General features: G+C 33.6%; 1 protein-coding gene and 1 long non-coding RNA gene across 2 annotated transcripts; both read right to left on the bottom strand.

Annotated features, from left to right (window-relative positions):
* Positions 1–343: 343 nt before the first annotated feature.
* LOC121219080 (uncharacterized) lies at positions 344–709 on the bottom strand. Its single transcript, XR_005915721.1, has 2 exons — positions 609–709; positions 344–519 (listed from the first exon to the last, which is right to left on the bottom strand). It is a non-coding gene; the product is annotated as an uncharacterized lncRNA (long non-coding RNA).
* A 47-nt stretch (positions 710–756) lies between these two features.
* LOC121219146 (zinc finger BED domain-containing protein DAYSLEEPER) lies at positions 757–2,444 on the bottom strand. Its single transcript, XM_041096828.1, has 4 exons — positions 1,877–2,444; positions 1,637–1,741; positions 889–1,462; positions 757–790 (listed from the first exon to the last, which is right to left on the bottom strand). The coding sequence occupies exons 1-4, from the start codon at positions 2,442–2,444 to the stop codon at positions 757–759; spliced, it is 1,281 nt and encodes a 426-aa protein (XP_040952762.1).
* Positions 2,445–13,316: the final 10,872 nt, after the last annotated feature.

Here is a 13,316-nt window from a genome sequence, read left to right as displayed (position 1 = left end):
TAATTAAATTAATTAAATATTCTGTTATTGCTTTTATGCTGTAAAAAAGTTCAGAAATTGAATGGAGAAGCAAAGCATACAAATATTTGCTCAACAAACTTTTTTCTCTTTGCGAATTAGATAGCGAACTCAAAACTTTCCCTTCAAATCACATATACATATAGATAACACATCCATAAGCATATTAAATCATATTAAATCAATTTGAGCTTTATCATTCACTAATTCTAGTCATTATATAAATCCCAATCTCTAATTTTACTTCAAACCATCTTTAAGATAAGAACATAAGTTAAACCCCACAAGTACACATACCTTCAAAGTCCAAAATGACTTCGGAAAATTAAGCAACAAACCATAATATTCATACATTAATCCATCAACATATTTAATTTCATAACAAAATATAAATTGTAAGCTAAATTAAATTTTAAACATTTAGAAAGAAAGTATCTTAAAAAGCTACCGAAGAAACATCATCATCCTCATCGTCCTCATCGTCCTTTTTGCAACCAATTTCTAACATTAAATAAGAATAAAGAATTAGATAATCAAATTGATGAAAAAATAATAAAAAATTCGAACAATAAAATGAGAATAACAATTACCTGCTGAAAATCCCTTAGCTCGTATCCAATCATCCAAGCAAACAACGGCTTGAACCGTTTTTGGCTTAAGTGAACTCCTCAAAGGTGTGATAACTTTCTTACAGTCGATATTGGAATTGCCAAAAGATCACGAGCCAATAACGAAAGCTCATTGTATCGAACTGAACTTTTGCTCCAATAATCTAAAACATCTATTTGACTATTCAACTCAAGCTCCGGTTCTTCTAAATAAATGTCCAACTGTGACTTCTCACTCCTAGTGCTAGATTCATTTAAATACCGTTTATAATCATCACTCTCATCAAAATATCCCTCAAAATCAGCACTATTATCATTGTGTTCATCCAAACCAGAATCAACAGGATTTTTATCCGAAACATTAGAACTCCCAGCCAAAGAGGAAGACGTGGATTTAGATTTCTTAACATACTCATCAAACAAGAGTCTAAGATTGCTAAGAATGGTCTCAACAAAATCTGAAGCATGAACACCATAGATTGTATTAAAGCAATACTGCACATAATTCAACTTGTAACGAGGATCTAAAATTGCAACACATGACAATATCAACGAATACTCAGCCCAATACTTATTATATTTTTCTTGCATTTGCTTAACCATTGGAGTTAAAAACGAATAAGGACCTTTAACTGTATCAAGCAAGAACTTGTGAACCTTCCAAACCTCTCTAAAATAAAGATTAGCCGTTGGATAATTAGAACCAGAAAAAACACAAGTCACATCATAAAAGACTTTCAAAAATTTGCAAATAATAGTAACATTTCTCCACTCCTCGTCAGAAAGTGCAAACATTTGATAATCTTTATCCCGTTGGCCCCAATAATCTAGCACATCTTTATAGTAAAGAGAAGATTCAAGCATCAAATAAGTAGAATTCCATCTCACACACACATCTTAACGCAACTTTTTGGTCACATTCAAATGAAAACTTTTGTCGGCCACATCATAAAATCTTTTCCTACGAATTCCTGACTTTTTTATGTACCTAATCCCATTTCGAATCTTACCAACAACATCATCAGCAAGTTCCAAACCAACTTTAACTATAATATTCAATATATGTGCACAACATCTAACTTGAAAAAAAGCACCATCACACAAAATAGTTCGGTCTGCACGAAAACGATTTTTAAGACAAGAAACCATAACATCATTATAAGAAGCATTATCCAAAGTGATGCTAAAAATTTTCTTATTTATGCCCCATTGAGATAAACATAAAACAAGTTCATCTGCTATGTTCAAACCATCATACGGAGGAAATAAAGCTTTAAACCTTATGATTCTCTTTTGTAGCTTCCAATCTTTGTCAACCCAATGAGCAGTAACGCAAATATATTCATCATTAGTATGCTCCGAATTCCAATTATCAGAAGTTAGACAAATTAAACCAGGTGCTTTAGCCAACTCTTCTTTAACACGATCTCTCTCTTTTGCATAATACATTAGGACATCCCTAGCAGCTGTATATCTACTTATATTCTTAAAATTAGGACTAGCAATTCTCATCATGTATCTAAATCCCGGTTCTTCAACTATCCTAAATGAATGCTTGCCACACACAAGAAAAGTGGAAATAGCTTTATGACACTCATCAGCATCAAACTTGTAGTTTTTTATAGATAGAACACCTTCTGGTGATGGTTGAATGCCTATGGTGTATTGAGTGATGTCCTTGTTAACTTTTTTCAAACAGCTATTTAGATGACGTCTTAAATGAGAGGTTCCACTAGAAGACTTAGCAGAGAAGATAGTCTTACAGTGATTACATTGTGCCTTCAATTCATTTTTGTTCTCGCATTCAAGCTTTGTCATTTCATCTCACACCTTTGAAGTGGTAGACTTTTGACGTTTGATAGCACTTTCATACTCATTAAACCCATCATCCACAGGTATAGGAGTGTTTGAACTAGCCATAGTCATAAAAATTCAAGTCCTGAAATCCAAAAATAATATTATTTATAACTCAGTTATTGAATATATTATATATATTCATGTATTAAAATTATATTCATGTAAGTAATTATATACATGCAAGCATATATACGCTCATTCTAGGATTTTATTAAAAACGGTAAGTAATTATTTTAAATTTAAATATTTTTAATGTTTGACAAGTAACAGTATATGTATATTGTAGAGGTCCAATTTAGCCCGAGCCCGAAACAAAACTAAAAAATAATAAATAATATATCAGTCCATGTACAACGGGCCAAAATAGCCCAATTTTTAAAAAACCTAAACGGCCCATTGGGGCCCAAAAACTAAACAGCGCAGGGAACCCTAGGGTTCCTTGCCCTTGCCTTGCGTCGCTGCTACCCATGTGCGCCTTCAGCGCGCACCACGCCCAAGGTCTACCACCTCCAGCTGCGCCTTGCACCAAAACGGCAAATACTTGCCTCCGTTGACCGCCATCGACTGCAAAAGAAGGCTGAAAAGGATACCTGCAAGAAAAGACGAAAACAACAGCATCAACAGTAGCAATGTTGGACAGAAATGATAAAAATAAAATAGAATAGAATAGATTTTTAGGCTATAAAAGCCATGAAGAAATGTAATCAAAAGGGGGGGCTGAAACCGATTGAAAAAAAATACAAAAAAACATTGATGAATCAATAAAAAAAATCGAAAATTTGAAGAAAAGGTTTTCTTCTTTCCTCTTCTTCATTCTATCTCCTGATTTACTTCTTTCTTTTTCGTTTTCTAGCATGCATATATATATATAAGATTATATATTAAAGAAAAAGAAGAAAAGACGGAGAGTTCTTACCTTGGCGTCGTCGAAGCTCTTCTTTGCTCCGTCCAAATCGGTGTTGAAGAAGAGAGGCTTCAAACGGCGAAGAGAAAAAGGGGGGAAACCCTTAGGGTTTCTCTTATTCTTCTTCTTATTTTTTTTTTGCTGATACAGACTGAATTTTTCCCTGTCTTTTTGAGTCTTAAAGCAACTGTGAAACGACGTCGTTTGTGGCTTGCTTCAGCAGCCTCAAAACGACGTCGTATAAGGCTCAAACCCGATGACCCGATCCGCTTGCAGCTTGACCCGCGCGTTTTGGTATGGGGAGGGTTATTTATGCTCCAGGTCCTTATTATTTTGCGCCATGATTCAATCTGGTCCTTTCTTTTCTATTTATGTCAAGATTTGCTACTAAATTTCTATTTAATTCTAAATCGGTCCTTTGTTTTATTATTTTTATTAGTTTACTACTAGTTTTACTTTACTGTTACTATTATTATTATTTAGCATTATTATTATGTTTTATTAACCTATATAATCTTTTATATACGTAATCATATTTTATGACATGTTATTACTTTGAGCTTTTACTTATCATATATTATCATTTAATTTTATAATGTATCATTCAATTATTTATTATTAATATAATGTAATATGTATACTTTAATGGTTACTTTGTAGTGTATTCTTAAGATTCACTTATATACATTTTATGCTTTAAAGATTTATACAACAATATTTTTATATGATACACCTATATAATATTTATAATATTTACTTTTATTTTATGTATATATCATTTATTTTCATATCATTAACTTTAAGTTGTCTTTTAAATTTATTTATGTGTTTTTAAACCAATTTCATTTTCTTATAATTTGTATTTCATAATTTATTGTTGATTTCCTATTATATCTTTGTTATTTATTTCCATATACATATAATTTATTATTGGGGATTTCAAATATTTTTGTTTCCCTAATTAACTTTTAATTCATTTACCTTGCCAATATGAATGTTAATATTTGCTTAATGTGGAATATGATTTTTTTTTGTGTATTAATGATTCTTTGTAACTCACTAACGTATATTTTAGTTTGTAAATTAGCATTTCCCGATGTGCAATGTTATTTCATCATTTTTATTCATTCAAAAGATTACAAGCGTTAAAATTATTTCATACAAAAGTTTTCGAAAATAACGAAATACTCGGTATTTCGAAATTAACTCTAAAAATACGAAGTGTCGTGTCCTAACTTACTGGATGTGATATATTGCTATTTCGAGATAAGGAGGCATTTTCTATTTTGATTTATTCGAGTAATTTTAAAATAACATAATAAAGAGGGATCGTATTTTTAAATTTTTTTTGAGTTTTTAATTTTCGACACCAAGATATTAAGTAATCAACTATGTACCAATTTTGGGCGTTACGAGGGTGCTAATCCTTCCTCGTACGTAACCGACTGCCGAACCTATTTTTTTTGAATTTCGTGGACCAAAATCGTTGTTTTAATAAAATCAAATCATTTATTAAAAAAAATTACTTTTCGAGGTGACCCGATCACACCTTATCAAAAAAGGATTGGTGGCGACTCCCGTTTTCGTTTTCATTTTCAAAATCCAAGTCGACCCCGTTTTTACAAAAAAAATGGTGTCAACATATATGTCATCAACCTTTAATGTACGAATTTCTTTTTGGTAGAAAAAATACAACTTAAAACGAAAAATTCAAAAAGTTACAAATTTTATAAGAGTATATTAAAACATTATATTACATTAAAAATTAAGGTGTAGTAGTTAAATACCAAAATTAAAATTTATTCATTTTTTCCAAAATTACAAAAATGGGGTAAGACATAGCAAACGTAGAAGAAAAAAATCATGTGTTTGTTTGTAAGATTATTTGAACCTCCAAAACCAAAACAAGTGTCTATATGTGAATGTAATATATTTATATTATTTTTACTTTTCAAATATAAAAGTGAAGATTTATATTATTTTACTTTTTCAAAAAGTTATAAATTTTATAACAGTTTTGAGAAAATAAATATATTATATTTTAACTATGTTAGATGCAAGATAATAAACTAGTTATATTGCACGATATAATAAACTAGTTATTTAACTATGCTAGATACAAGATCAAACTTGTCACATGTCTTTAAGTAATACTAAAAAAACACACATCATTTACAAAAAGTCACTAAGGTTGATTGTTTCGAAAGAAAGGGTGTGATAGCAACCTCTAAGTGATAGCAACCTGCCTGGGCCTGCTGTTTTTCTGCCTCAATAGCTTGTTTCCGCAATAAAATAAAGCAAAAAAAAAAGATAATTACAAATGTAAGAAAGAATGTAAGAAAGAAATTACAGAAACAAATGTAAGAAATAATGGCTATGCATAATATTACATTACATGAATTATATGCAAATAATATAAATACAGAACCTGTGGCAGCATGCATGAAAGCAGGAAAATGTAGTGTTTTGCTTGCATGTAGCAGAGCAAAGAAATAATGAACCCATAAAGTTGAAGCAGCATGCATGAAAGAAGTAGAAAAATATACTTGTATGTGATCTCATAAAAAATATACTGCAAATTACATACAGTCTTTTTCATTGATCATATCGATATTAAATTAAATTTTTAAAATTAATTTTTTAACTAAATTACACTAAACTTTAAAATGGTTGTAACTTAATTATTATAGCATTAAATCAATTAAATTAAGATTAAACATTATAAATAACATTAAATTAAAAATATTATTAACAATAATAAGTAAGAAGCATGTCGCGATATTGGAGCATTAGATTAACAATTCTTCAAAGAAAGTAGAGATGGAAAAAATCAATGAGTTGATTTTCATTATCATATGTTATTTATTTAGTTGACTAATACTAAATTTATTTCAAACCATAATGACTCTTGTTTAGTAAAATTCTTCAATCAATCACTGCTAATTCTTTTTTTAGAAAATTATTTGTGTGGTTTAAGAAATTTTGAGGGTGGAAGTGAATAGTCTCACTCCAAATCCATTGCGGTTAATTGTTTAAAAAAGAAATACTGGCATTCTTTTCCTTCCCTTAACAGAAATTAGAATTTAGTTTATTTTCAAGAGCAAGTTTGGCTCTTCAGTTCAGATGTATTATCCAAGTTAAATGAAAATTCAATTTTAACAAATTGGAAATAAACTAGTAATTTTGGAAGACCTAACCTATATCCTTCCAATTTCTACTTGATGCCTTCGATACACCAGAATATATGAGAAAAACATGAAAATACATAAATATCTAAATTTATAGGGCAACCGAAGCACAGGTGAAATAGCAAGTCTAATGTTAAGACTGGAAGGGTTATTCTACACCCATTCCCCTTCTTTCAACCCCAAGTCTTAACAAATATTAAGGTTAGGTTATGGATACCGGGGGGGAAAAGTAAAACAAAATCATTATTCATACACTACTGTACTGGGATATCAGAGAAAGAAAAAATATATCAGAGAAAGAAAAAATAAAACAAACTTATATTTACAGCAACTTCAATAGATGAAACTTATATTTACAGTAAATATCAGAGAAAGAAAAAATAAAGAAAACTAACATTTGATTTTGGAAAGAAAAATGACTGGAGGTGGACCGGTGGTGGAGGACTGCTGCCGGAGTTGAAGGTCAAGGTTGAGAAAAAAAATGGAGGGCTAGGGATTTGAGGAAGAGGGAAATAGGGGAAATGGCTTGGGAAAAGTGACAAGTTGGGAGTGGGGGGACGGGAAAAGAAATGTGGGGGGGACGGGAAAAGAAATGTGTTTAAAAAAATTTTTAAATTTTTTTTAAAAAAATATATATTATATTCGGGCCGGGCCCGGGCCCAAAAAATTTTGCCCGAGGCCTGGCCCGTTTTTTAAACAGGCCTGGTTTTTTGTCCAAGCCCATATTTCGGGCCTATATTTTTACCCAAACCCTCCCATATTTCGGGCGGGTCGTCGGGCCGGGCCGGGTCACCTGGCCCATGAACACATCTACTTGTAATAGACCAATTTTGCCCGAGCCCAAGACCATACAAAAAACAAAACCCAAAAAAATAAAAATAAAAGTTCATTTACAGACCCAATTTACTAAACTCAATTCAAGCCCAACAGCCTAAAACCTAACCCTAGCCCATAATGTTTTCAGGAAACAAAAATGAAACCCTAGCTTGCTACCGCCACACCTAGCCCCCCGCTGCCACCGCCGTACGCGATCCTGCACGCGCTTAGTACCTGCAGACAAGACAAAAAGGAAAGAAATGGAGGCAAAGGGGAATAATAGAAAATATTGTATTTTTCTTTTTTGGGGGGCTATAAAAAGCCACAAACAGTGATGTAACTTTTTTACGATACAATTAATACAAAAAAAAAATCAATCGAAAGCAGTAAATTTTTCAGAGGTAGTCTCGGTTTCTATTTATATTTCTTTTTTTTTGTTTGATTTCATTTTTTAAAAAAAAAGAGAAGAAAATAAAGAAGAAAACATACCTTTTTGTTTCGGGTTTTGCGCCACCGTGGCTGAGGTTCGTCATTTCCGATGAAAAACGACACTTTTTTGGGGTCGGGGAGTCGAAAAGCCAAAAAATGGCCTTTTCTGACTTTTCGGCCACCGTGGACGGTGGTGCTATTGCCGACAATTGGCGGCCACCACGACAGTCCAATGGTCGGAGCCATCGCCAGACAGGGGAGTTGAGAGAGAGAGGGAGAGCATTTTTCTTACTTTTTTTAGAAAATGGGAGAAATGATTTTTAAAAAAATAAATTGGTTTATATAGAGATTTGAAACGGCGCCGTTTTGGGCCTTAATCCTAGTGGCTAAAATGATGTCGTTTCATCCTTTAACCCGCGCATTGACACGACCCACAAGAGGGTCCGCGTGTTTTTGTGGAAGGGTCTATTTGTGCATTTAGCCCTTCTACTTTTTCAATTGTTTTAATCCAATCCTTTTTATTTTTCCGATTTATACTTCAAATTTTATTTCACTTTTAATTTGGTCCTAGTAAAACGGCGTGTTTCAGAAGGCGGGGATATTTTCCCAGTTGGCCCCTTTAAGTTATTCACACCTTTCAAATGGGCCCTCTACCTTATTTTCAATCTCGATTTTTACCCAGATTTTCGATTTAACTTCAATTTAGTACTTTTGCATTTATTTTATTATAATCTTAATCCCTCTTATATTGATAAACTTATTTCATTTGGATTTGGACTCTTAATTTTATTTCAATGACTATTTAATCCCCTTTTATCTCTGTGTAGGTTTTATTTTTTTGTGTCTTATTTATTTTATTTATTTGCTTATCATTTTTATTTTGTTTTTTTTTTATTTAATGATGCTTTTATTTTATTTTATTTTATTCTTGGCTTTTATTGTTATTATCATTATTATTATTATTTGTGTCTTATTTATTTTATTTATTTGCTAATCCTTCCTCGCACGTAACCGACTCTCGAATCCATTTTTCTCGAATTTCGTAGACTAAAATCATTGTTTTAGTAAAATCAAAACGTTTTATTAAAATGATTGAATTGGAATGTGATCCGATCACACCTCAAAAATGTTGGTGGAGACTCCCTCTCTTTTTTTGTTGATTTTATTTTCAAAATAAAAGTCAACCCCTTTAAAAAAAATGGTTTCGACAGCTTGGCAACTCCACTAGGGACTAAAATAAGAAAATCAAGCCATGAGTTGATTAGTTCTTGTCTTTTTGTCGAAAATTGATAATTTGAGTTAAATTTACGATCCTTTCATTGCATTTCATTTTATGGTCTGCATCATTTTAATATATTTGTTTTATTGGTTTAGGCCTTTTGATATATTTCACATATTGCATTACATGACCACTCGATATACCCTTTTAAGTGGGAGTGAGAAACTACTCCTTCGTGAGGTTTTCACCTCCGCATGGGATAGTGAATCGCTTTCGAGATACATCTGTACCTATGTCTTCGTGAGATTTTCATCTCCGCATGGCCATAGGGAAATGTATTCCCCTGAACTGAACTCGTTCCATATGAGCCTATAATGGGTGAGGATCGAGGAATCTGTCGGTTCAAGTACCTTTACTTTAGAGCCGAACCGTATATAATGAGCCCTAAGAGCCTACCCTAGGTAGAACCACGCCAAACCCCTAGTGGTCACCCAAATAGGTGCTCTTTTTGTTATTTATGTTTTGTACTGACGTGTTTTCTTTTGTTTTGATTATGATTGCATTACATTTTCATCATAGAAAAGAGGTGTTGATTCACGTTCAGTTGCTAAATAGAGAGCTTGTCATGGAAAATGGATTTCTTGATAAAGTGGAAGACAATGCTCGTCTGAATATGGTTCGAGAAAATGGATTTCTGATGAATGAGTACACAACTTTGCTTCTTTGCCCAAGGATTCAAGCTGATTATTTGAGAGTCGCTAACGAAGCTAACGAGCATCACAAGGATGAGTGGACAATGGGTCGTGGCTTGGATCAAGCAAAAAAAAAAGGAGATAGATGAGGCACCCCTTTGAAGAGTTCGCAAGATTCGATCTTAACATACGGATATGGGGAAAAGGATCGATGTCTTCACTTTGAGTATTAGGGTAAGGCCGTATACGTATGTATCCACTTTATGTAAAGAAATTTGTTTTCTAGTAAAGTTGTTATAATGGAATTTAACTAGAACCAACGCCTTTTTGCATGCATCTTTTCCATTCATTAACATTACATTTCATTGCATACAATAAATTTCCTAAAATCTAAAAGTGTGTCGAGTTCAGAACTCTAGTACAGAGCCTGATGGATGATAAAGAATTGGAATTCTTTGAAGATATCAATGTTTCAGAAGGGAAAGATGGTTATGCCTTTGAAGAAGGAACAAAAAAAAACAAAAACAAAAAAAACCTATTAGGAATTTGTTCCTACATCCCTACAAGCATTCTGAACAACTGGACTGTGGAGGAGATTCTTATAGTTTTTAGGACCCTTTCAAAGTAATATTCAAAACACTCTTATTGCTCTAAGCTTGGGAGCAATAAAAATCCTTTTGTGAAAAAGGCATATGTCCACTATTTTTTATTTCAACAAAATGCATCTTTGTGTCTCGTTTTGGCAAGCATTCTTTTGTTCCTTCCATTTCATTCATACTCATACCACACAGATAATTATCCTTTGATCCATTGGTTCTTTGAATCTTCTTTCGTCCCTATAACATGTCTCCAAATATGAATGATATGAGCGACACTGCTATTGACTCAAAACCTCCTTTTGAGCAAGATAGGTGTCTAGAGGAACCTTAAGATGACCTAGACTGTAGCTTGTCTCCTGATTTGTTAAGGATAGTAGAACAAGATGAGAAACAGATTCTACCTTACAAATAATCAATAGAATCCATGGCCCTTTTCTATGTAGGACATGGATGTCATTGGGCCGATCTCACCAAATGCTTTTGGCGGTCATCGATTCATCTTTGTAGTCGTCGATTACTTCACTAAGTGGGTGGAAGCTGCTACATTTGCCAATGTCACCAGACCGACAGTTAGCAAATTCTTAAAAAAAAGAGAAATCATATGTCGGTATTGAATGCCAAAAAGGATCATATCTGACAATGCACTAAATTTTAACAACAGCATGATATAAGAAGTTTGCAGTCTGTTCAAGATTAACACCATGTCGTCCCAAAATGAACGGTACAGTGGAGGCAAAAAAAATAAAAAAAAATAAAAACCTCTACTAGGGCAACGCCTTTCTCTTTGGCTTATCGCGGTTTTGCCCATTAAAGTCGAGATTCCTTCTCTCTAAGTTTTTTTGGATCCAATCCCGATTGAAGAGAAAGGTTCAAAGTTATACATCGTGGTCAAATGTACCAAAAGCAAATGATGCGAGCTCACCAAAAAAGTTTGCCCTAGAGAATTCCATGAAGGGGACCTGGTATTGAAAAAGATCATTCCCATTCAAAAAGGCTTCAAAAGAAAGTGGATGTCAAACTGGGAAGGACCATATGTGGACTGCCTTATTTGGAAAAGCGTCGATATTGACCAAGATGATCCTAATCATGTGAATTCTGATTCAAACAAGAAATACTTCACTTTAAAAAAATGAAAAGAAAAAAGAAAATAAAAGAAAAACAAAAAAAAGAAAAGAAAAAGAAAAAAGAGAGGCCAAGGTGAAAACCCGCAAAGGGCGCCTTGAGACCAAAGGGGTTTTGAGTTGAAAACCCAAGAATGGGCAATTCAAATTTTTTATCAGAGGTGGAGCATGTGGTAGTCTTGTCCTCTCCGAATGAACAAGAAGGAGGGATGCTACATCTTGGGGCATCAACAAAGCTTTCTAGGACTTCTAAACACGTATCAAGTTCAAAGGGTCCTGGAGAAGTTTTGTGCGGAAAAGCTCATGCTACGATATCTGGGGCACCTATTTTCATCTTATTCATTTCGTATCTCAGCAAAAATTGCTATCTTGATTAATTTATTCATTTCGATCTTTACTCTCAATAAAATTCCATCTTGTCCATCGTGATAATCTTTTTCAAGCATCTTTCATTGAAATAACGATTAATGGACTGATAATATTCAAGCAAAAGGAGTTTTGCATATTACCCCGAAAGCTTCTAAATAGTACAAGAACCTGAAATAGGACTATTATTTAGAACGCTCCAAACCTAAGGGTTGGAAACATTTTTGGAAGAATAGCCTAAATTGTGACTATTTCTTCGAGTTTTCTGTCAAAGATACCAGCTAAACAAAAAGGCAGGGTAATGCGTCAATGATAAAACCTCGACAAACAACGAGTAATGTCAACCCAAGCATTAAAAGAGGATCATCCTCAAAAAATGACATGCCATATTCATGCAAATATCATTCATACACATGTAGTTAGAAACATTTGATTCATTCTAATCATAACATCCTAATCACTAGGCATAAATAGGTCCATGAAATGGACTCTATAGGTCATGTTCCATAGAGAACAGATTGGTGAAGCCACAATCCTTATCTCCCTGAAGTTGTAGTGGAGCAGGATAAAAATACACAAACCTTATCTCCCTGAAGTTGCAGTGGAGCAGGTTGAAGTTACCAATTCTTATCTCCTTGAAGTTCCAGCGAAGTAGATCGAAGCTACAAATCTCTTCTCCTTGAAATTACATTGGAGAAGATCGAAGCCACAATCCTTATCTCCCTGAGGTTGCATTGGAGCAGGACAAAAATACACAAACCTTATCTCCCTGAAGTTACAGTAGAGCAGGTTGAACTTATAAATTCTTATCTCCTTGAAGTTCCAGCAGATTAAATCGAAGCTTCAAATCTCTTCTCCCTAAAATTACATTGGAGAAGATCGAAGCCACAATCCTTATCTCCCTGAAGTTGTAATGGAGCAGGATAAAAATACACAAACCTTATCTCCTTGAAGTTACAGTGGAGCAGGTTGAAGTTACCAATTCTTATCTCCTTGAAGTTCCAGAAGTGTAGATCAAAGCTACAAATCTCTTCTCCCTGAAATTACATTGGAGCAGATCGAAGCCACAATCCTTATCTCCCTGAAGTTGCAGTGGAGCAGGATAAAAATACACAAACCTTATCTTTCTGAAGTTGCAGTGGAGCAGGTTGAAGTTACCAATTCTTATCTCCTTGAAGTTACAGCGGAGTAGATTGATGCTACAAATCTCTTCTCCCTGAAATTATATTGGAGCAGATAGAAGCCACAATCCTTACCTCCCTGAAGTTGCAGTGGAGCAGGATAAAAATACACAAACCTTATCTCCATGAAGTTACAGTGGAGCAGGTTGAAGTTACCAATTCTTATCTCCTTGAAGTTCCAGTGGAATAGATCGAAGCTACAAATCTCTTCTCCCTAAAATTACATTAGAGCAGATCGAAGCCACAATCCTTATCTCCCTGAAGTTGCAGTGGAGCAAGATAAAAATATACAAACCTTATCTCGCTGAAATTGCAGTG

This window comes from Gossypium hirsutum, chromosome D07 (assembly GCF_007990345.1).
Source record: "Gossypium hirsutum isolate 1008001.06 chromosome D07, Gossypium_hirsutum_v2.1, whole genome shotgun sequence".
Taxonomy (NCBI): domain Eukaryota; kingdom Viridiplantae; phylum Streptophyta; class Magnoliopsida; order Malvales; family Malvaceae; genus Gossypium; species Gossypium hirsutum.
Note: the sequence above shows the minus strand (reverse complement) of the source record. Positions and strands in the feature narration are given on the sequence as shown.

What these genes read in the sequence shown, in the direction of transcription:
- LOC121219146 (XM_041096828.1), bottom strand. Translation starts at nt 2,444, where the DNA reads ATGACAAAGCTTGAATGCGAGAACAAAAATGAATTGAAGGCACAATGT. An exon ending in TTTATTTCCTCCGTATGATG is followed by an intron (nt 1,742 to 1,876) that starts GTTTGAACATAG and finishes GTTTTCGTGCAG; the next exon opens with ACCGAACTATTTTGTGTGAT. An exon ending in GAGAGTGATGATTATAAACG is followed by an intron (nt 791 to 888) that starts GTATTTAAATGA and finishes TAGATGTTTTAG; the next exon opens with ATTATTGGAGCAAAAGTTCA.